At 41.6% G+C, this 23,832-nt stretch overlaps 1 protein-coding gene and 1 non-coding gene across 9 annotated transcripts in view; one reads left to right on the top strand and one right to left on the bottom strand.

Annotated features, from left to right (window-relative positions):
• The window catches only part of SHLD1 (shieldin complex subunit 1), a 70,995-nt gene that overhangs the window by 3,854 nt on the left and 43,309 nt on the right, over nucleotides 1-23,832 (top strand). For 4 of the 8 annotated variants that reach the window (XM_045528276.1, XM_045528282.1, XM_045528279.1 and 1 more), the window contains exon 2: nucleotides 8,108-8,289. In XM_045528276.1, the coding sequence (XP_045384232.1) occupies nucleotides 8,112-8,289 (178 nt within the window). In that variant the 5' untranslated portion in view covers nucleotides 8,108-8,111. Of the gene's footprint in view, nucleotides 1-2,055; nucleotides 2,096-8,107; nucleotides 8,290-8,382; nucleotides 8,682-16,406; nucleotides 16,567-23,832 lie in introns of those variants that run through there. The other 4 variants (XR_006729422.1, XM_045528281.1, XM_045528277.1 and 1 more) reach the window with 4 other exon arrangements.
• LOC123622973 lies at nucleotides 5,224-5,327 on the bottom strand. The gene has a single exon (XR_006729705.1). It is a non-coding gene; the product is annotated as a small nucleolar RNA U13 (small nucleolar RNA).

Genomic DNA, 23,832 nt, shown 5'->3' on the forward strand with positions numbered 1-23,832 from the left:
TGTGGAGAGGAGAGGAGACTGGCTGTGGGAAGAGGAGGTGTCAAAGATTTTTGTTTTCTTTCTTGACAACTTCCTCTTTCTTTCTGTGTGTGTGTGCATGTGTGTGTGTGTGTAACCATGTGAGAGTATATCACAGACATCATATACCCTTACGATTAAATATTTCAGTGGCATTTTCAAAGAAGAACATTCTCTTACACACTATGTTTTTATTGAAAATGGGAGAGATTTGGGTATGCTGAAAGCCTAAGTGAGGGGGCCAGTGGAATAAAAGAGAGCGATTGTCCTTGCTGAAGGCATCTGGAAAGGTCCACAGGGTGTGTGTGGCAGGGAGGTTGGCCTTTGCCAAGGGCAGGACAGCATCTCTGTTTTAAGGAGAGGTGAAGGTGTGCCCCTGTGGGAGCCTTTGTTGTATTTGATAGGGGAGTTGAGGATGTTCCTCCTTGCTGGTTTCTGTTTCCTTTGTCTGTTAAGAACAGAGATGATCTACTGAAAAAGAGGAGCAAGGTGTGTGAGTGTTGGGGGAGGGTCTGAGTTGAAGAAGAGTAGAGAAAACATGTTGTTCCCTTCTGGAAGCCTCCAGAGCAGAGGGTTAGGTAATACGAAGGGAGAATCAAGAACCAAAGGTGCCTGTTACAGAGGTGTTCGCTGAAACTTCAGGCCAAGGGGGGGAGAGGCAGTTATGAGATAAACATCTCAGTATCCACTTGGCCAGCTGGCTGGATCCAGGTTGGTGCTCATTCATCCGCAGTGGTCCCCAACCTTTGTGGCCCCAGGGACCAGGTTCATGGAGCTCAGGCAGTGATGCGCAGCCTGGTCTGGGACCGCAGATCTAGAGCAGAGCCAACTTGCCCTGTTTGGTCAATCTCACGTGGAGGGTGGGGAGGCCAGCAGGTTCATCTAGGCTGGGGTTTTGACAAAGGGGTGTGAAGAAAAGACAAAATGGGCAGAGGAGGGGAGTTTAGGACGTTAACAAAATTATGGACCATAGAATATACTGGATAAGGATGAGAGAAGCAAGATGACTACTGGGTAGGAAACAGAGGTGCAAATGGACTAGAGGCAGGCTGGGAAGATAGGAGCCTGCAATTTCTTTTTTAATTATTACTGTTTCACTTATTGAAACTATAGATACTATACTAAATATCATACATGCATTAATTTTATATCATTCTTATGACAACCCTATGAGGTAAGTATATTATCATTAAGCCATTTTTATAGACAAGGAAACTGAGGGTAAGTGGCTTGCCCAAGGTGACACAGCTAAAAAGTGACAGCAGGGGCTCAAACTTTGTGCTGTTTAACTCTAGAGACACACTGGGTCCTCCAATTTATGCTTCCCTCAGTTAAGAGAGTGAGTGTTTAAAAATGCAAAGTGGGCCGGGTGCGGTGGCTCATGCCTGTAATCCTAGCACTCTGGGAGGCCGAGGCGGGTGGATTGTTTGAGCTCAGGAGTTGGAGACCAGCCTGAGCAAGAGTGAGACCCTGTCTCTACTAAAAATAGAAAGAAATTATCTGGCCAACTAAAATATATATATATATATACAAAAAATTAGCTGGACATGGTGGCGCATGCCTGTTGTCCCAGCTACCCGGGAGGCTGAGGCAGTAGGATCGCTTAAGCCCAGGAGTTTGAGGTTGCTGTGAGCTAGGCTGACGCCACAGCACTCACTCTAGCCCAGGCAACAAAGCGAGACTCTGTCTCAAAAAAAAAAAAAAAAAAAGCAAAGTGATCATCTCACACCCCAGCTCAGAAGCCTTCATTTTATTAGGTTTTAAATGGAAATATATATATTTTAAAAATAAGATTGAGCAATGAATAGAGAGTTGGGTAGATGGGTAGTTATGTGATGAAGCTGATTGTAGTAATGTGTTAATTGGGGAGTCTTGGTGGGAGCTATAGGATGTTCACTGTGTAATTTTTTTCCACTTTTCTTTATGTTTGAAATTTTTCATGTAAAATATTGGGAGGGAAGAGCCTTAATTGAAGAAAAGTAGCTAAAGTTAAATCACTTGTTATGTGGACCTTGATTGACTTGTATTTGTAGGTCTGTAAGAATCTGCAGAGTCATAGAGAATTGGCTGCCTCCTGGTAAGTGGGTTTTTATGTACTGTACTTAGAGACTTCTTGTGCCTACAATCCCAGGGCAGCCTAGACTCTCCAGTGTTGAAAAAGAGTATTTAAAGTGTGTAATTAAAGCACTTTTAAGAGAGGAAAAGAAGCACTTCTGGGAAGGAAGTTGAACCAGAAAGGATAATGGGGCAAAAGATAATGATTGCATTCTACTTGCTAGCCCAGGGTGTTTCAGACCATAAGAAGGGTTTCATCTGCCCCCATTGCTTGCTTTCTTCTCTACAAATTCATTGAGTCCCAAATAATGCATTTTATATGCACAAAGACTTATTTTCAGTAAGCGTTTTTTTTTTTTTTTTTCCCCTCATCATTTTTTTGGTCCAGTGCCCAGTCTGGAATGCATTTGGCATTTGATGTAAGTGATTCTAAAAACAAAGAAAAGAGAGATATCACGTCAATGTGCTATTTGTTTTCAAAAAGAATTCCTTTCATTTCACAGCACTAAAAACATCTCAGTTGATGGTTGGTTTCAAGGCACCTTTGCAAGGAGGCAGGATATGCCAATATCATTCATTGACCTGTTTGTTCCTTTCTGGAAGCCTCCAGAGCAGAGTGTTAGGTAACATGAAAGGAGAAGGGAGAACCAAAAGTGCCTGTTACAGAGGAGTTTGCTGAAACTTCTGGCTTGGTTGGCTAATATGGAACATGTGAAAAGACAGGATGTTCTTGCTTCTTTGGGAAACTTGGTCACTCCACTCCTTTAACGAGCAATCAGCTGATACCTTGGCTCACTCTCTGCCTGAGTGAATGCACACAACAGCATGTGACTGGGTGTCCTCAAACAAGAAGGATTTTGCCAGACCTTACTGTTGTTTTGTTTTTATATATCCCCTACCTTTGCCTAATCAGGTGGTAGCTTAGGTCGCAGCATTGAAGCTGTGCAGACCCAGGAGGCCGGAAGGACTTCAAGCTGTGTTCATCCTAGCTTGGCGACCTTCTAGATGAGTTACTTGACTTCTCTCTGTGTCTGGATCTGACTGTAAATGAGGGTAATAACAGGCTTCATAGAGTTATTGCAGATGAGGCTCTTAACACAATACCTGGCATCTAACAAGCATTCAGCAAATGGGGAACTACTCTTATTCGTATACTGCTCGTGTGATTCTGAAATTACTTCTTTCATTCACACATGTGTCTTTAAGATCTTTTAAGTTCTGACTGTCATTTTAGCAGCTGCATAGGTTTCCATGATTTGGAGTATTGCCTCCTCCTAAATCTATTCCTTCTGCTGTCTTCTCTAACTCAGTTAATAACACTGCCTAGTCACTAAAACTGTCTCTTCTCATCGATTCTCAGCTCTTCTTTAACATCTTTCTCCACTCAGTTATTTATTTATTTTTTTGGAGACAGAGTCTTGCTCTTTTGCCCTAGCTAGAGTGCCATGGCGTCAGCCTTGCTCACAGCAACCTCAAACTCCTGGGCTTAAGCAATCCTTTTGCCTCAGCCTCCCAAGTAGCTGGGACTACAGGCATGCGCCACCATGCCCGGCTAATTTTTTCTATATATTTTTAGTTGTCCATATAATTTCTTTCTATTTTTAAGTAGAGACGGGGTCTCGCTCTTGCTCAGGCTGGTTTCAAGCGATCCTCCCGCCTCAGCCTCCCAGAGTGCTAGGATTACAGGCATGAACCACCACACCTGGCCTCAGTTATTAAGTTCTACTCTCATTTTAGTTCCTGAATATATTCTTAATCTCTCTTAATGTACTCTTGACCTATGGGGCCCTAACCTAGTTCATTTGCTCTTCCTTTCTCACCTGGACCACTGCAGGTGAGTGAAGAATTCTTGTTGTTCATGAGATTGCCTGTCACCAGGCTTATGCCATACAAATTCACCTGTCTGTGAATCCAGCTGTCAGATGCAGATCTGACCATGTAGCTCCTTTGCATGTTGTATGGTGGCCAGTGGCACTCATGAGACCTGGTGCCAGCTATAATAAGATTTATTGGTGACAGCAACCTATGAAGCAGAGGGTCCAGGATCTCCCCAGGCCCACAGTTATTTTATAGAGAGGTAGGCAGGGCTGGATGCACTGCAGAGAGCCCTCCACAGATGACTCCAGGAGGGAAAGAGAACACCTAGTTTTAAACAAGAAATGTCCAAACACTGAATCCAATAAGCCACCTTTGGGGTGCCCAGAGAGTTTTGTATCAGCTAGAGAGTTTTTGCGTCCAAGTTGCTGACAGCAGCCAGGCCTTGCTGTCTATCCTTCCCAGAGCTGGGTAAGGAGGGAGAGCTCCGCAGCCATCCAGCTGCGACCACAGGGTTTGTCCTTCCCCAGCTACTCATTATGTGATCAATCCTTGACACTCACTTTAAATTCCTGACACCCCACGCCACTTGTGATCGTCCCAGTGGTTCTTCCTGAGTTCATGCTTTTCGCCAACCATGGCTGGCCTGACCCTCACGTGGGGATAATCTCCTCCAGAGAGCTTCCCACCCCTTCTGGGCTCCTCTCTGTTTTAACTTGCTGTGCTAACATGGTATGTCTCTGTGTTTGGATCACGCCAAACTAGGAGGAAAGGGTCTATGTGACATTCCCCTTTGTGTCCCCAGTGCCTGGCACCAGGCCTGGCATGTTAAATAACTGACTGAATGCATGTTGAGTAGGCCATGGAGGAAAATGCAAATCACCTATAGTCACGTTACCCAGATAACCACTGAAATTAATTTGGGATATACCCTCGCAGACATTTTTCCCCTAGTTTTATGTCTCTGTATTTCTCACACACACATCCTGCACGTGATACACACCTTACCACAAATACATTTTTATTTATTTACATAAGATAAATGACATTTTATTTTATAAAATCTAGGTCAAACTTTATTGTCTTAAAACCTTTTTACATTTGCTATATCATGAACATTTCCCCTTCTCATCAAATGTTCTTGTTGCCCTTGAATTATATACTGTGTAGTATCTCATGGGTGGGGGGCTCTAGGATTGAACCCTTCCCTTTTCAGACATGCAGCTAACTTTCCAGCTGGAATTAGTGATGGTTTCTTTCTGCTGAGACTGTTCCTTTCTCATGATGAAGAAAACATGGTAAACAAATACTGGGTTGGTTTATTTATTTTTTTCGTGTTAGATGGGCAATGTGCTGACATCGTAATAAGGTTTGAGGGAGGCACAGCTCACACAGGCGTATGAAAATCTAATCCTCAGGCTTCTGAACTACAAAAGGATCAAATACTATGCTTAAAGTAAAGAAAGAAAGACCATTAATAACAGGGGAAAGCACAGTGGTTCCCCCTTATCCACAGGGGATACATTTCAATGCCCCCGTGGATGCCTGAAACTGTGGATGGTACTGAACTCTTGTATACCATGTTTTTTCCTATATGTACATACCTATGATAAAAGTTAATTTAAAACTTAGGCACAATAAGAGATTAACAACAAAACTAATAACAAAATAGAACAATTATAACCATATATCATAATAAAAGTTATATGAATGTGGTCTCTGAAAAACTTTTTTAATTTTTTCTTAAATTAATTATTTGACTTCGCCTGGCTAATTTTTTTTATTTTATCTTTTTTTTTGTACTTTTTTATTTTTTTTTTTAGTAGGGACAGGATCTCTTGCTCAGGCTGGTGTTGAACTCCTGACCTCTAGTGATCCTCCCACAGTGCTAGGATTACAGGCGTGAGCCACTACACCTGGCCTCTCTCAAAATACTGTACTATCCTTCTTGTGATGACGTGAGATGATGAGATGCATACTTGCTGAGATGAGGGGAGGTGAAGGATGTAGGCATTGTGATGTAGCGTTAGGCTGCTCTTGACCTGAGGATGTGTCGAAGGAGGATCATCTGCTTCAGATGATCCTGGATCATCAAGCCATGATGACATTGATGGTTGGGGGGGTCCTCCATGGTTGAAAGTTTTTTTCTGCTGAAACTTTTTGGAAGAACATTGTAATTAGAAGTTGTGGTCTCTTTTTAAGTCACCAAAGTGTTGTTGCATAGGCTGTAATCCTTCATTGATTATATGGGTGATTTAAATACTGTGTTCCATCCATGGATCGTATTCCATAGTTTTGTCCTTTAATTTCTGTGCAATTCAAAAACACTTTGGCAAATTTCAGTAATGTCCACATTACTGTATCTGCTCTAATTTCTTCTTCCTCTTCCTTTTCCTCTGTAGATGACTCAACAAATGTTTCCAATTCCTCATTTAACACTTTTCAACAGCCTTCAATGTGTTCTTCCATTTCTTCATCAAGGATGTTGGCAAATCCTTTTCTACCGACTTCTTTTGCTGTGTGAATGATTTTCCTAACTTCTCGATCGATCCCCAGAAGCCTTTAAAATCATTCACAACTCCACTCCATAAGTTCTTCCAGCAGGCATTTACAGTTTCTGGTTTTAACTCATCCATTTCAGCTTTAATGAATGTTACTGCATCAGCAATAGTGAATGGTTTCGGGACTGCATTATGTCCAGTTTAGGATCTGCATCAATTGCTGATCAAATGCGATCAAATACCAGGCAGGTGTATGTGGCCATGACACATGGAATGATGCCCTGGTCAAGGGGCTGAAGCAGTGAGGTTGTGTTTGGAGGTAAAAATACAACCTCAACATTTTCATTTTCATAGCAAACTGATTCACGATGGCCAGGTGCACTGTCTATTATTAATAGGACTTTAAATTCGGACCCTTCTTCTTCCAAGTATTTTCTCACTCTGGGATGAAGCATTGGTGGAACCATTCCATAAACAGGATGGCTGTCACCCACACTTTCTGATTATGTTGCCAGAACAAGGGCAGATAATTTTCGTTTTTGAGAGCATGTGGTTTCTTCGCTCTGGACACTAGCGTGGCTTTATTATATGTCTTGCAGCGTTGCCACACAGTACCTGAGTTAATCTGCCCTCCCATGCTTTATGCCTGGTGCCTTCTTTGCACTTTTATGAATGTAGGTTCTGCTGGGGATCATCTTCCAGAAGAGCCTGATTTCATCGCAATTGAAAGCTGGCTTTGCATGGTATCTTTTCTCCTTGATCAATTTCTTCAACACTGCCAAAATGTGACAGCAGCTTCTTCATTGGCAAATCCAGCCTCTCTAGTAATTTTTATATTTTTCAGTCCAAACCTATTCCTGAGTCTATGTAGCCATCCCTTAGTTTCCATAATTGGCTTGATATCACTCATTTCAGGGAATCCCTTGCCGAAGTCTTCATATAGCCTCTGTGCTGGCGCAACATGTTGCTGTGAATCGGAACACGTTTTCTGTTCATCTCTTCCACCCATGAATTTAATGCCTTTTCCATCTTCACTAAGCACTTATCAGGCACCATGGCCATAACGTTTGCAGTCTGAGGTGCCACTGCCAAACTAGCACAAACTTCTTTTCCTTTCCTCACAATTCCATGGATAGAAGATCTGTTCTTATGGTAGATCTTAGCAACCACAACATACAATTTTTTTTTCTTTCCTTATTAAGCTGAGATCTTTCACCTTTTCACTTCAAGGAAGCACTTTATGGCTTCTCTTTGGCTTATTCAAATTGCCAGCATTGCTACTCTTGAGCTTTGGGGCCATTATTAAGTAAAATAAGGGTAACTTAAACTCAAGCTCTGCAAAACTGCCACAGTGGACCTGAGATGGCTACTGAGTGACGAAGGGGTAGGGAGTGTATACATTGGATACTCCGGACAGAGGGATGAGTCATATCCAGGGTGGGGCAGGACAGCAGTGAGAGATTTCATTACGCTATTTAGAAGGGTGTGCAATTTAAAACCTATCAATTGTTTATTTCTGGAATTTTCCATTTAATATTTTTGAACTGCAAGTAAATGAAAATGCAGAAAGCAAAACTGTGGATAGGAGGGGAGTACTGTAAACTGTTCTGGCTTTACTAGTGTTTGATCTTTAAGAGTCTTCTAGCTATGGCTCTAATGAAGGTTCCTGCTACGTAGTGCCTTTTGTATTGAATTTAAAAAATTTTTTTCGATTGTAGGACTATGGCAGCCCAGGAAGCCGCTCCAAGCAGCCAGTCAGAAGAGAGCTATGCTTTGGACCTGCCATCAGCGTGTGACATAAGGGATTATGCCCTACAGAGACCCAGCCAAAAGGCCAACAGTGAGACTTTTAGTTCTGTGGACTCCCTTTCTTTTCCTTGCTCTTCTGATGTCGATCCAGGTAATAAGCAGAGTTTTAAACAAACTAACTTAAAAAAAAAACAATTAGCAGATATATAGGTATGTGATAGTTTGTTTCTCTCTCTTCCAATAGCAGATCTCCAAGAATGATTCATTGTCTTAGGTAGAAAAACATCTTACCTAAGCAAAGCTGTGGGGAGAGACTTCAAAGGACAGCCTCCCCTTCTACCACAAGGAGCTGTTTCCTGGAGGTCTTTTTTGTTGTTTTTTTATCTTGAGTCCCTTTCTGATCTCCATCAAAATGCAGAAGCAGGGGAACACTTGGTTCAACAAAAAGAGAATGGAATTGTTTTTTTGTTTTGTTCTTTTAAAACTTCAGAAAATAGCAATGTGAGCCTGTTATGTGTTATGGGTAATAAAAATAGAGACTTTGGCCAGGCATGGTGGCTCACACCTGTAATCCTAGCACTCTAGGAGACTGAGGCAGGAGGATTGCTTGAGGTCAGGAATTTGAGACCAGCCTAAGCAAGAGCTAGACCCTGTCTCTACAAAAAACAGAAAAATTAGCCAGGCATGGTGGTGCGTGCTTATAGTCTCAGCTACTCAGTAGGCTGAGGCGAGAGGATTGCTTGAGCCCAGGAGTTTGAAGTTGCAGTGAGCTATGATGATGCCACTGCACTCTAGCCTGGGTGACAGAGAGAGACCTTGTTTCAAAAAAATAAATAAATAAAATAAAATAGAGACTTTACTATTCCTCTTATGAAGTATACTCTGGATTTAAGTAACAAGTTTTCTTGACTAAATTGCCAAGAAGTCTGTTATTTAAGCCTAATTATAATTCCCTGATGTAGGTAGTGACCATCTTTAGGTGTAAAGCCCATCTCTTCTCTGTGAATTACCCAATCTTGGCCTAGAGGCCCCCAGACCTGGATTCAAAGTTCAGCTCTGTCACTTACTGGCCATGTGACTTGGACATGGTTCTTAACCCCCCTAAGCTCCAGCGTCACCTACAAAATGGTGATCGGAATGCTTACCTCATGGAGTTAAGTGTAACTCACGGAGCAACGTAAAGTACTTAGCATGGGGTTGGCCATCTGTGGGTGCTCAGTCAGTGTTGTCATTATTAATATCAAGAAATCCAAATATATATATATTTTAAAGAGAACTTGTTGGGTACTAAGAAAATGTAGGCTTTAATGATGATAAATTCAATGATGACTGTAGATTGGAGTAAACCTGTCATTGTCTTCAAGAATTCTATTAAAAAAAAATACTTTTAAACTTTCTAGTTTTCTGTTCTGATTTTTAAGACATAGTAATCAGGATCAGTAACCTTCCTGTTTAGGTTACTTCCTGATCAAGAATTAGATCCTTCCTTATCCCTTTCCTTTCTAGACTTAACATCTTAGTTTCTTTAACCCTTCTCCCTCTCATCTGCTGCCTCTACACTACTTTCTATCCCTAAAACTGATTCTATTCATCATCTCTGGTTATCAACAGCATTTCCTAGAACAAGTGAATGGGCGCATTTGAACAGAACTTTTAGCAGTGTTGGCCTGTTGAAATACTTCGGGGCATTGACTCTATTCTTTTAGGGAATTCAGCGTGGACCCAGTTTTTATTTTTTATTGCCTATTGGTTGAATAATCCATAGGAAAGCAACTGTTATTAACTGAGATTTGGCTGACAGTCCTAAAAATGAGAAGCATGTTGAAATATTTACATGAGAAGCATCTTTGTTAAAAATCTAGGCATTTATGCCAAAAAGCTTCTTTCAGAAACCCTTATAAAGGCCTAAACCTGGGAAGGGGTACTCAAATGCTAAGACAACCTTTTTACATGGTATCGGTGATGGTCATGCTAGGTCAGACTTGTTTGAGGAATGAATGAGTAAATGTTAACTGTTATTATTATTATTATTATTTTTTTTTTTTTTTGAGACAGAGTCTTGCTCTGTTGCCCAGGCTAGAGTGCCGTGGCTCACAGCAACCTCAAACTCCTGGGCTCAAGCAATCCTCCTGCCTCAGCCTCCTGAGTAGCTGGGACTACAGGCATGTGCCACCATGCCCGGCTAATTTTTTCTATATATTTTTAGCTGTCCATATAATTTCTTTCTAGTTTTAGTAGAGACAGGGTCTTGCTTTTGCTCAGGCTGGTCTCGAACTCCTGACCTCGAGTGATTCTCCCACCTCAGCCTCCCAGAGTGCTAGGATTACAGGCGTGAGCCACCGCGCCTGGCCCTATTATTATTATTTCATTATGAGATGTCCATATGGATTTCGGGCTGAAGTTGTTTACAACATAAAACATCTCCATTCTCCCCACTCCCTTACATAGCTTAAGGCTGGTACGGATAGCTTTGGGAAGCTGCATGTAGAAGGAACGAGAGTCATAGGCAGCATTGAATTAGTGAAGCCCAAATTTAGCCCTACAGCATGATCAGTGTTGGAAAAGGAGGTTATCCAACTTCCTTTCCTTCCCAGAAGGAAAGTCAAAATGTGTGACTGGTAGAGACCTGGCAGAGCTGTCAGCCATTTAACACAAAGGAAGTCATGAACTATCCTGCAGTGGCGTAGACTCTGTACCATTCCCTTCGAGACAGAAAACTGACGTAATGTGCACCACACACACAGCCGAGGCACCCTGTGCCTGTGCCTGTTGGAGCCACAGTTCCTCTCACTTTCTCTCTTCCTCCTTACCTGGGCCTCTCTCTGTCTCTCAGGTGCCCAGTGCCTCCATGTGTCCCCTACCAAAATCTCTCTCTCAAAAAAAAAAAAACAATTTGAAACTTAACTCAGACTAAAATATAAATGCCTGGCTGTAGCTTCAAGTGTTAGCTTTTCCAGGCAAGTGTCCCTTTAAGAGTGCCTAGTCTTAACCTAAAAGAATGATGAAATTTCAGGAATCAAGGGGCAGGTAGGAGAGAGATTTGGGGATTTTGCCTCTCTGGTGTCCCTGTAATGCATCCTGTTATACTTCCCATAATATTCTCACACTCCGCTTTCCATGTAACCCCAACTTGACTTTTCCAGGTGGCACCATTCCTTAGTGTCCTTCCCACTTCTTCTCTGTGGCGAACTCTGCTTATCCAAGCAGAAGTGATCTCTGTCCTCTACAGCATGTGTTTAAAACACTCATGTTGGTTAGCACATCCTGCCCCAAGGAATGTTCTGTGTATGATCATTTTTTTGTGTGTATCCAGGCACTGGAATGTTTTAGAATACATTAATAACGATCACTCTCATTTACTGAGAACTTACTACCTGTCATGTTTTGTGTCATTGGGCTCCATGCTAAATATTTCACACATATTACCACCTTTAATTCTCAACACAGACTTGGGAAATGGAATCATCCCTATTTTATTAGCGAGGAAACAAGTGTGGAGAAATTGGCAAACTTGTCCAAAGTCACTTAGTAAATGACAGAGCTGGTGAACCCAAAGGCAGTGTTTCCAATCACATTTTTGTTGGGAAAAAAAAAAGCCAAGTAGCTTTTTATAACCTGGAAAATGACCAAGAGGATGATACCACTGTGACAAAGAACTGCCAGAAATAAATTTAGGCAAGTTTTATTAGATTGACAGAGCAAACAACTCATTTAACTCATTTTAGGGAGGTTAGGGGGAATTTTAGGGAGGAATATTAACTTTTTGATACTATTTTATTCAGACTTAATATTTAAAAACAATTTTTATTTTGCTGTGCACTCTGCCATTCTATAGTGCTTTTGTATATTATTTATTATTGTTATTATTATTAAATAATACCATTTATTATTCACAATACTCACTAGGTTTGTTTTTTTTTTTTAAAAAACAAAGGACCAGATCACTCAGAACTTCCCCAAAACCAAGTGAAAATGGTATCATCCAGCCATCATGGGAACAAAGAATACACTAGAATCAAATGGAAGACCAGCCATCCTGTTATTTAATAATGCCATCTCTGATAGTTTATCCTAAGCAGAAATAAATAGGGTAGGTTTACCTACCATAAAGGGAAGTTCATTCTGATTTCACTAGAAGACTTTTACACAACCTGGAAGGCTATTAATTTTTTTGTAAATGTTCCAGAGCTACCTTTCGTGAGAGATCTTCTACAAAAGTAAATTAGGAAAGGTTGTCACTGGTAATCTGGTCTTTACCATGCAGTGACCTTGAGGTGGACAGCCCTAAACTCTGAGGGTGGTCACTGCCCAAACAGCCCAACCTGATTTACTCTAATCTGACCATTTTCTCCCTCAAGTTTCTCAAAATTGTCCAGGGGCCTGGGTTTTTCATTTTCCATTTATAAGTTGAGTCCATTTTCCTAGTTGTAGTCATGGGTTAGTTGTAGTTATAGGTTCTCTCCCCTGTAGTCCAGCCCTTCAGTGGACTCTTGCTGACATTTTAACCTAGTTCTGATTACTCTGGATCTATTGTTTGCTCGCAGACATGCCTACCTTTACACTGATCTCTGTTGGTGTTCTGATGGCTACTGTTCTATCTCAGATTCCTAACACCTCCAGTTCTTAAACCAACTTGATGTCCTTGGTTTGTTGCTTGCTATTATGTGTTGTTAGGAGTTTGATCTTCCAGGGATTGGTGAATACAGTCAAGGGTTTCCAGTTGGATAGTTGTTCAGGTAACTCTGCATTGGTCTGTACCCACTCTGGTACATGCTCAGTGAGGCATATCGTCAGCTACATTCATGTAGCTCGTGCTTGGCTCAAAATACAGTTGACTATCTCAAAAATTGTCAGAGTATGGCAGGTTGCTTACAGTGGAATGAAGGTCAAAGGGTGAACCTAGGACCTGGATCTCCCAGCTACTGAGTGAAATAGGAGCTGGGAGCTGACATTAGCATTCAGTCAAATCATCCGTGCTGTCAAAATCTCCAGTCAAAGTCCGGACACACAGTTGGCAAGAGACTGAGGTCCACAAAGGTGCAGTGGAATAGCCTGTGTGTAGCAGAGCACAGTCCTGTAGCAGGCAAGCCAGAGAGAGTACCCAGAAATCCAGGCAGGTAGCAGGCAGTGTGCAGATAGCTTATCAGTGGGTTGCAAGGTCCCAGCTTCAAGGTTGGAGTCAGTGTTAACAGTTCTAACCCTTGGAAGAGGAGTAGGCGAGAGAAGGGTTGCCTCAGTTTTGGGAGGCGGCAGGTACCACTGCATAAAACCTGGTTATAAGTACGTGGGCCCAAGCTTAAGCCTAACTGTAAAGGATTTCCCATTTCACCTTGTAGTAGCCTCTGGCTATGGGCCTATCATTTCCCTGCTCTTCCCAGCCAGGCTTGTTGAAGGGGCCACCTGTGCTCCTTCACGCCACGCCTTCATCTTGTGGCTGTTCCTCCTTCCCAGGCACGTAGCCTCTACCCCCATGCCCCACTGGACTAACCCTGCCCTTGCTTAGATGCCAGTGATCTTCCCCAGAAGCCAAACCTGATAGACACTTCTGTGTCCTTATCTTATGTGCCCAGCTGCCACCTCACTGTTCACTCCCTGGGAGAGGGTATCAGTGGCAAGAGACAGGAGACTTAAGAGCACTTTCTAAGAAACTAATGGATTGATAAGAATCTAAGAGTATTAGTCAGAAAAACCTCAACAGCCTTGGTCATTTCAGGCTGGATATGCAAACACAGGTAAGGCTGGGCCATTTGTGTCTAAATAAACAAGAGTTCAGCTGTTCTGGAGTTACCAGCCCTCTGGCCGCTTCTCATGAAGTGCTGGAAGAGTAAACAACTCCACCTAAGGCAGGCACAGGATGATTGAAACTCCTCCTTCTGCCCGTCCCAGTCAGATAAGACAGAAGACCCAGCTGCCAAAATAGTCTTCCTGGATCGCCTTTTCCACCATGTTCCTCTGTTTAAGTGTCTTTGAGATGTCATCATAGATTTCTTCTTTCCTTCCATCTCTGGTCGAAGCTCCTCTGCCTCATTTTCAGGACTCAGTGTAATCTGGTGTCTGGATATTTGTTCAAAATCTTTAACAACCAATATAGCAGTATTTGCAATATTGTAACAACTGGCAAGGCCAAACAGGCACATGCCAGCTGAATAAAGGCCCCTACCAGTGTCTAACTACTCATTTACACAGGCCTGCTACTCCTATCGGGCCTGTTTTCAGGCTAAACTAAACCTTAATGCCTTGTTCTCCTCTTTGGAATGTGTTCCCACCTCCCCGATCCATTCCAGTCCATGCCAGAAACTGCCGAATGGAATCCATCAATTAGTCCCAAGTACGGACTTGTTGATGGACTGGACTCCCTGCCTGTTAGATACTTGTTTCCTTTCTCCTTTGCTGCTGGCCTCAAGGGAAGCATACAATATACAGAATGGAAGAGCCGAGTTAAGCAACAAATGATCCTGGTTAAACCTCTCAAGGTCACAAAGGATTTTGGAGGTACAGTCCCGTGGGTACTACTGGAGCTTGATAAACTCAGGGTGGCTCATGTGGCTCACGTCATCAGCGCCCTGTGGAGCCTTTGTCCTGGAAAGCACCCAAGGTGCTTTCTAATACAGGACAAGGGGTTTTTCTCTGAAGTTGTTGTTCAGACATTACAATACGGATGTAGGAAATCTCAGCCCTTTCCTCAGACTTGAACTTCTGTCTAAGAGCAGTGTCGGGGAAATTGGGTGAATATATACAGCAGATTGAATGTTAAACACAATAAGTCTTTGATGATTAAAGGCCCTAGCTGGCAGACAGCTATAAGTTTAAAGTAAATAGTGGTTTAATGCCCCCTTGTTCTTATTCTGGAAATTCTTACTTTGGGAATCTGTCAACATCCCAGTCTTCAAAGGCCATTTTATAACCCGCATCTTTAAGCATTTCATCCAAGGAATTTAATATTTAGGAGAGGTAAATATGTTTGACTTTTTTCCTCTCTAATTCATATGGTATCTCTTTGTAATTCCATAAGATTTGGTTTTCAAAAGAAAGGAGTTATAAGCTCTTAGAGCCAAAAACTCAAAATAAAATTTATATCATATTTGTTGCATTCTGGATGTGGTGGTAGTGGTGTTCTTAAATAGGAGTCAGGGTATATTTTAGACATGTAAATAATGTTGAAGACATTTTCTTTTTATAGGTGCGTTAAATGATATCCAACCTAGTGGCATATGACCCAATACCCCCTGTGCTGCCCAGGCTGGTCTTGAACTCCTGGACTCAAGCAATCCTCCCACGACAGCCCCCCAAAGTGCTAGAATTACAGGCATCACCCACTGTGCCTGGCCTGTGCAGGCAGACTCCTTCTAATTATGACTCTATCCCTTTTTCAAAAAGAAATATAGTTCTCTTTTTTTTCATCCCTCAGTCCCACCCAATATTGTTCTTTATAACTCTATATACTGCTAAATTATATATCACATTAAATAATCATTGGAGAGGATGATAGTTTAAAGGTAGAATTATTTTTAAAAGCTCAAGAATGCTATTTGCCATTGCTCCTCACTTTGAGTTTCAAGGACACCTGCTAAGGGAGAAGAGACTTAATTACTTCTGTGTACTTTGCCTGCAGTTAGAATTTTAAAAAGTAATCCCAACTGAGTTGAAAAACAGGCTGTGGTTCCTGTCACGAGCCACACCTGCAGGGCACTTATCTGCTGGGTCCAGGCGGACAGCAGTGACCTCATGATCTGGCCCTATAGCTTTCATCAAGGGCTTCTCCAAGCAAGCGTGCATCTGTGACTTGTCACTCAGCTGTGTCTTCTTAAAATACAAGAAAACAACTTGATTACAATAGTCAAACAGACACTGTCCTAGTCTGGTTCATTCTCATGTATTTATAAGACAAGGAAGACTACACTCAAAAAAGACAGAAAGATGGATGGTTTGTCATTTATCGTAAACTTACATTTCAGGCACTGTGCTATGCATTTCACGTGCATTCTTTCTTTTGATTCTGACAACCACCCCCAAGAAGTAAATCCATGTTACCCATGAGGAAACAGAACCTTAGGGAGGCTGGTTGCATATTAATGTTACCCACAGGATGGTGGACAGCTGAGACTCAAACCTGCCTTTGAAGTCAGAATGTTAAAGAAATGCAAACATCTAGGTATGATTAAATAGTATGTATTAAGACTTAGATATTTGCAGTTACCTCTTCAGGTCTTCGCTAGCATCTTTCTACTGACTCTGAATATCTTGAAACTGATGTCAGTACCTTCTCAGGGGCGATGGTGACTCCCAGTTCACTGGACAAGCATCGTGTCCACTGTGCACTGACTCTCTCCTTTCAACCTCTCGTCTTCCCAACGTGGAAGAAGCTCTAACTCCCTGCAGACTAACTGGAGAGAAAACATTGTCTTCTCAGTTAAATTTCTCATACCAGGTAGGATCCAGCTTTTTATGTTAAAACCCAGGGAAGAAAACAAGTCAGAAATTTTGACTGTTTTCTGGAATAAATGAAACCCTTGATAACTTTTTCTACCTAGAAGAAATGTTCTCATCTGGTTCCAGAACTCTCCTAATTCTTGGCTGTTTGCCCCTTGAGGCTGTTCTTTGCTAAGTGGCTGTCCTTGACCAACCCTTTAGCTCCCTGGAGTTTTTGATGGCTGAACCCGGCTTATTGGAACAGAGCTTTTAAGGGTAAGGGCTTTTTAATTCATTCCTGGGTCTCCCATGTGTGACTGGCAGGGTTCATGTTTTGCTCTCTGCCTAGTCTAATCATGCAATGTTTGCAGCTGCTGCCTGCTAAACCTAGACCCTGATGTGTGAGTAGAGAACAGGGTACGGTACCTGGCACATAGTAGGGACTCAGTAGAGGCTGGCTGAATGAATAAATGAAAAACACATACCATTGAAACAGGATAAAATTTAAAAAATAGATATGAAGTATTTATCACAGTGCTTTGCTTATCAATTTGTAACTTTATCATCAAATTTAAGCTGTCATTGATCTTATGTGTATGATAGTATGAGAAAGTTTCTAAGTCTTACATAAACCCTGCAGATCTGTTTAACTCTGATTTGGAAAGTTTTCAGACTAGCCTCAACTAGCCTCTCTCAAAAGTCCCTGGCTTTTTTCTTTGAAAAGAAAACAGTAGAGAAATGAAATCTGAAAGGAAATACAATGCTGCTGAGAATGGAATATGGTGTCTAAATTTCTCCATCATAAAGAAAGTATGTTCCTAGTGGAGTTGTTTATCCAGCATATATTTCTGTAATAACAGTGCATGTGATTATAGCTTTAAGGATACCCTTAAAGCCTGCCTTTAAAGCTATTTTCTTTCTTTCTTTCTTTCTTTCTTTCTTTCTTTTTTTTTTTTTGTGAGACAGAGTCTTGCTCTGTTGCCCGGGCTAGAGTGCCGTGGCGTCAGCCTAGCTCATAGCAACCTCAAACTCCTGGGCTCAAGCCATCCTCCTGCCTCAGCCTCCTGAGTGGCTGGGACTACAGGCATGTGCCACTATGCCCTGCTAATTTTTCTATTTTCAGTTGAGCAGGGGTCTTGTTCAGACTGGTCTTGAATTCCTGACCTCAAGTGATCCTACTGCTTCAGCCTCCCAGGTGCTAGGATTACAGGTGTGAGTCACCTCACCCGGTCTAAAGCTATTTTCTTGAGAAAACTGCATTTCTATCACATTTTATAGTATTGTGAGTTTTTTTCCTCCTTAGAAAATAATACAATTAAATGGCAAATTTTTAAAAATTCTAAAAATGAACAGAGATGTACTCCCATTTCTTCACAGTATATTCAGCAGTCTTTATTTTGTCCAGAATTTTCTTTTAACAAAGAAGTCTTGGAAAATACTAGGGAATGTGAAGCACAGTACAAATAAGAAGATGAAGAGATTACCCACTGCCAACACTATTTTAGAAGTACAGTTTGATGGAAAATTGGTTAAAATAATATTCCATGTTTAGCCAGCAATACCTAGGCTGCTGCTCTGAGTCTAGGCCTGGACGTGGCGTCTGGCAAGTTCTCCTTATAGGGCAGTGCTTGGGTCTACTGACCTCTAGTGGCGACTCTTTACGCTCTCTGAGCCTTACCGAGAAAAAGAATTTAACTGTACCAAATGTGCTAAGCCTTTGCTGTTTATTCTTTGCAAAGCTCTGTGCCTACCAGAGGTAAAATTAAAAATTCTTAGAGGTTATTTTACTCAATTGAAATTTTAGAAGCTAATTTGTCTTAAGGTCACCACTGTTAGGTATATTCACTCTGCATTAGTTTTATAATTTGAGGAGAACTTTTTCATTTATCCTGCTGGGTTGATTACTGGCTAGAATACAAACATAAATAGTGATGTCTGATTTTTCTTCTTTGTACATTTGCCAAGTAAAAGTTGTGCTTTTTTGGGCAAAAGTAAGATAAAGGATTTAGATTTTCCTCTTTGGTGAAATTATAGTAGCATTAAAGGGTAACCATAAAATTTAAAAAATATTGTGGCATTTCAAATTCAATAAGATGATACGGATCTATTTCTCATTGCTTTTTCCTGCTAAGTATAACTATAAACCCTGGAAACATAAGAGGCAACCAAAGGAGAACTCTGAGATTTGGTAAGAAGAAGGTAAATTGGTTTGGGGCCCTGAGACTGGAGGAACAATGTAGCAGCAGGGTGTCCTGTGTCCTCCCACCCACCTGAGGAAAGGGACCCAGACCCAATGCATCCTGATCTCTAACCTAGCAACAAAAAGGTGGCCCAGGTGGGCTTATCTCTCCCCAGAGCTGACTGGTTGACCATCCAGCATGACCAGGAAAGCCCATCAATGGAGATCATAGGAGACCACTAACAGTAAGAGGCCAGGGGAAGTACTCATTTCCACTGGGCCTGAGACTTCTTTCCTCTGCTAAGGGATACCTTGGTGACCAGGAGGCACATGCAGGAGGATTCTGCCAGCACAACAAATGATCTGGCCTGGAAGCCTCTTTGTCCCTGCGGGCCTGACACTCCCCTGCCCCGCCTACATTCACTGGGGCAGTTGGGAGGCACCAGCAAAGGGGACTCTACCACAAATAAACAGACTGAAATAAACAGCAAAAACTCTGAAAATTAAACTTTCATTGAAACCACGACCCACAAATGTAGGCTAGGACCTACATGCTAAAGTTTTCCATTACTTTATCTCTGCCTGTAAACATGTAGCAAATCCCTCAGTTTGAATTTGAGTTACTTTGTGAAAATGAGACTATTATTGATCTTTGTGGCCAAGTCTATGGCTAATCTTAATTTCTTTCTTTAAAGAATAAGTTGATTGAAATGTGCTCTCTCTCAACCTTGGACCTCAAGAATATGGGTTATGTGATAACTCCCTATAATCATCCCCAGACAATGGTCTAAGCAAAAATAGGAACTAATAAGATTCAGAAATGGGAAAAAAGAAACAAATTTGGAATTGGGTACAAAATGCTATTATATAAATGAGATTTTAAAAATATACATTCCAGTGAATTTTATGGAATCAGCATGAACTAATAATATGAGATAATTCATACTTATTCTGCACAGTGAACACAATTATCTTAAATTATTTCCACACTTCACACTGCTGTCTATTTAATGCTTTTTATTCATCTAATAAACACTGGATACGTACAAGCTCTGTATTCAATACTATGCCTGGTGCTGAATCTGCAGGAACCTTAGAGAGTGATGGAAAGTAAATGACTTTCCTACTTTTAGATGGTGGCCACTGCCTGAAACTGTTTATGTCCATCCAAATAGTCTTCCCACTTGTGATCCATCTACTGAGGAGGTGACGTGGTGTTTACTTACATGATAGGCACTCAGTAAACATTCACGGGGTAAGTTAGAACATGGGAAGTGAATTGAAGGACACTTGGTCAATCCCAGTTTTAGACTGTAAATCTGCATATCACTTTTCAAATATTAACTCATCCTTCCACAGGCACGAGAAGTTAAAGTTCTTTGCAGCTAGCCAGGAAAATGAGAAGTATTATCGAGTATCTCTCAGCATATTGAGAAGAACTTGGAAGAAAAACAGAAACAGAGCTCCAGATTCTATTTTTTGCTCACAGTAATGACAGGAAGCTTTATGCATCTAACAATGTATGATGTGATTTAAAAAATTTAAAATTACTCTTCTTAGTGAAATAAGGAAAAAAACAAAAAGGAAAGAAGAGGGCAGGAAAGAAGGGAGGAAATGAAAGAGGGAGAGGGGAGAGGGAGAGATAAGTACATCTGTATCTTCTAACACTCTGGAGAGGATGAAGGATAACGTATGTGAAGTACCCAGCACACTGTCCCCCACATACTAGACACACCATTACAGTGTCTGCCATGATGACGGTCATGTGAAGTTGTATGTTTCAGGGAATAATATTTGACTGAAGGCATGTCTACACTTGTTTAATAAATCGCATTAGAATGACTTTGCCACTTGTGAACATCTAATCACTTGATTTCACTGACATCTCTGGGATATTCAGGAATTATAACCTCCTGGCAACATAGTCTAGGCCCTGCCATTGTCACAAGCTTTTCTGTTCACTGTTTCCTGGGTTACTGCCTTGGCTATATGCCTGTTGCACACGTTCATATGACCCTTTCGTCTCTGTTGCCAACAGCAGTTTTGGTCATATTTTGGTTATCTATTGCTGCCTAACTACTCCAAAACTTAGTGGTTTGAACCAATAACCTTTATATTATCTCTCACAATTTTGTGGGTTGACTTGATTCATATGGGTGATTCTTATGCTCCATGTGATGTTGGCTGGGGGCTCAAATGGGCTGGAATGTTCAAGATTGCTCATGTATGTGGCTGACAGTTGATGCTCCCTCTCAGCTGGGAGCCCAGCTGGGCTGTCAACTGGAGTGGCCACGTGGTCTCTCCATGCCCCTGTGGTTCGGGCTTCTAAACACACGGCAGCTGAGTTCTGAGAGGGCAAATCCCACGAGTGAGCCTTCCAAGAGAAGAAAAGCAGAAACTGCCAGTTCTTTTAAAGGCTAGCGTCACTTAAATTGTATTTGATCAGTCAAAGCAGTCACAGGCCAGCTCAAATTCAAGGGATGAAGGAATTGACTCAACTCCTAATCAGGGTGTGTCATGTGCATATAGGGAGGAAAGGAGTTGAGGAGTGGGCATCTTACTATAGGATAAATACTGTATTCCTTTCAATTTCCTGTTGGTAGCCTCTGCATTGGGTCTCTGGAGAAACTATAGGTTAGGAGTCAGATTTCCTGGGGCCACATCTTCTATCTATTAGCTCTATGATGCTGGGGAAGCCCCTTAATCTTTCTGGGCTTCATTTTCCTCAGTTATAAAATTTTAATAATACTGATACTTATATCATAATGCACCGTGGTGAGCATGAAATGAGATGATGCTTAGAAAGTGTTCAGTGTAGTGCCTGGAACCTTGCAATTATCTGACCCGTGTTAGCAATCGTCATTGTTGTTATTACCACCTCCCTTCCAAGCTAGATCTATGTCCAGCTTCCAGGATTTATTCATCTCTGCCCCAGCTTGGCTGACGTGGACGGTGGTCTCTTTGACATCATTAGTTGTTTTACGTCAATTTCCCAATGCTTCAGAGTCCCAGGATATCATTTTTGGGCTAGGTTAGTAGCAGACCATTCCTAACTCTTCATCCCACATGCCTTCAGAAAGTTATTTAGTGGCTCTGTGCCCTGATTTATTTCTCTGTGAAATGGGAATAATACCTTTTCTTTCCATGTTTCGGGATCTTGGGGTTTCTCTCTTCCTTGTTTCTCTCTTGGCTCTATTTTTACTTTGCCAGCTTGTCAACTTTTGTGTGTCCTTAAAGCTACCTTCAGTTCTTGATGGGAAAAGATAGGGATATAAATAAATAAACACATAAATAAAATAAAGAGTAGTTATGAAAAGCACTGGAAGAAATTCACAGCATCATACATATGCAAGACATTTTTAGCCAGGAAGTGTTACCAGTGGCAGAGTTTGGAAAAGCCACCTTGTCCTCATGTCTGGTGAGCTTACAAGTGTTCAGATCATTGTTGGCTTCATGTGATAGCTACAGAAAATAGAATATAAGAAAAACATTGTTATGGTTAATTTTTTGTGTCAGCTTGACTTAGCTAAGGGATACCCAGATAGCTAGCTGGTAACACATCATTTCTAGGTGTAACTGTGAGTGTTTCCGAAGAGACTAGCATTTGAATCAGTGGATTGAGTAAAGAAGATTGTCCTTACCAATGCGGGTGGGCAACATCCAATCTGTTGAGGGCCTGAATAGAACAAAAAGACAGAGGAAAGGCAGGTTCTGTCTTTGAGCTGAGACATTCATCTTCTCCTGCCCTTGGACTTCAGTGCCTGGTTCTTGGGCCTTTGGACTTGGACCAGGACTGACTTCAGTGGGCTCCTGGTTCTTGAGCCTTTCAAATCATACTGAGACTTATACCATGGGCTCCTCTGGTTCTCAGGCCTTCAAATTTGGGCTGGAACTATAACACTAGCTGCACCTCAGCTTGCAGATGGCAGATGGTGGGACTTCTCAGCCTCTGTAATCACATGAACTAATCCCTTATAATAAATCTCTTCCTCTGTATCTCTGTATCTCCTGTTGGCTTGTTTTTCTGGAGAACCCTGACTAATGCAAATGTGAAGATAAACCTGCTTTAATTCATTAAAGATAGACGTTCTGAAATAGTTATGTAGCAGAGCTAAGAATATACTTTTAAAACATGTGGCCACAAGCTCTTAAATGGAAGAATGAACACAAGAGATCATAATAAATCTCTCGCTCTCAGAAAATGTTCATTGCAAAGGTCATTAAAAAATGATTATGAGGGAACATAAAGTCACCCAAAAATAGTAATCTTGCTAGCTGACATTTATTGAGTATCTACTTGGCATTATCCCAGGTAATCCTTCAGTAAGCAAAGGGAGACATACTGTTTTTTTTTTCCCATTTTACTGTGAACCGAGACCCAGCCGGGTTATTTAACCAAGGCCACACAGGACGTGGCAGAACCAAGCAGTCTAACTCCAGAGCTTCGTCAGAGACTACCATAGTCAGAGACAACACTGCCCCTCAGCCACGTAGCTCCTTCAAGCCCACACCCTTGTATGCTGTGGTGCTTCTCAAAGTTTCTTTTAATGGTGTATCAAGAATTCTCTGTCATTCACACAGCAGGACCAGGGCCAGGACAAAGTGTGAAAAGCGTTCCTTGTTGCTCAGGCTCACATCTGGCTTGGTTACTAGTCCTGGCCTTCCCTTCCCGCTGTCCTAGGCATATTCTTGCCCTTAGTATACAGTCAGTAGCAACTCAAGAGGGCCTGTATTTCAATTCAGCGTTCTTGAAGACCAGAGGGCCTTTTGAAGACATTTGTTCTTCACCTTGTTTGATTGCAGATCTTTTTGAGAATATGATAGAATGAAAGTTTTCCCCAAATGTGGCAGCGTGTGGTTTCAGGGGAGTCCCCAGAATCCTCGGCCTTGGATTTAACATTTAAAGGAATAAACAAGAATGACAAAAGAGTAGGTGGTGGTGGCCTTGCTATTTTGGGGTTGGGGACCTGTCTCCTGCCTCTTCAATCAAAAGAGGAAGTTATATCCTCTGTGACTGGATCAATATAGTTAATGTAAAACATTGGTATAGTGTTCAAAAAACCAAGCAAAAACCCTATCTTATGCTCAGTCTCCCGTGTGTTTTTT

Source organism: Lemur catta, chromosome 17, assembly GCF_020740605.2.
Source record: "Lemur catta isolate mLemCat1 chromosome 17, mLemCat1.pri, whole genome shotgun sequence".
NCBI lineage: Eukaryota > Metazoa > Chordata > Mammalia > Primates > Lemuridae > Lemur > Lemur catta.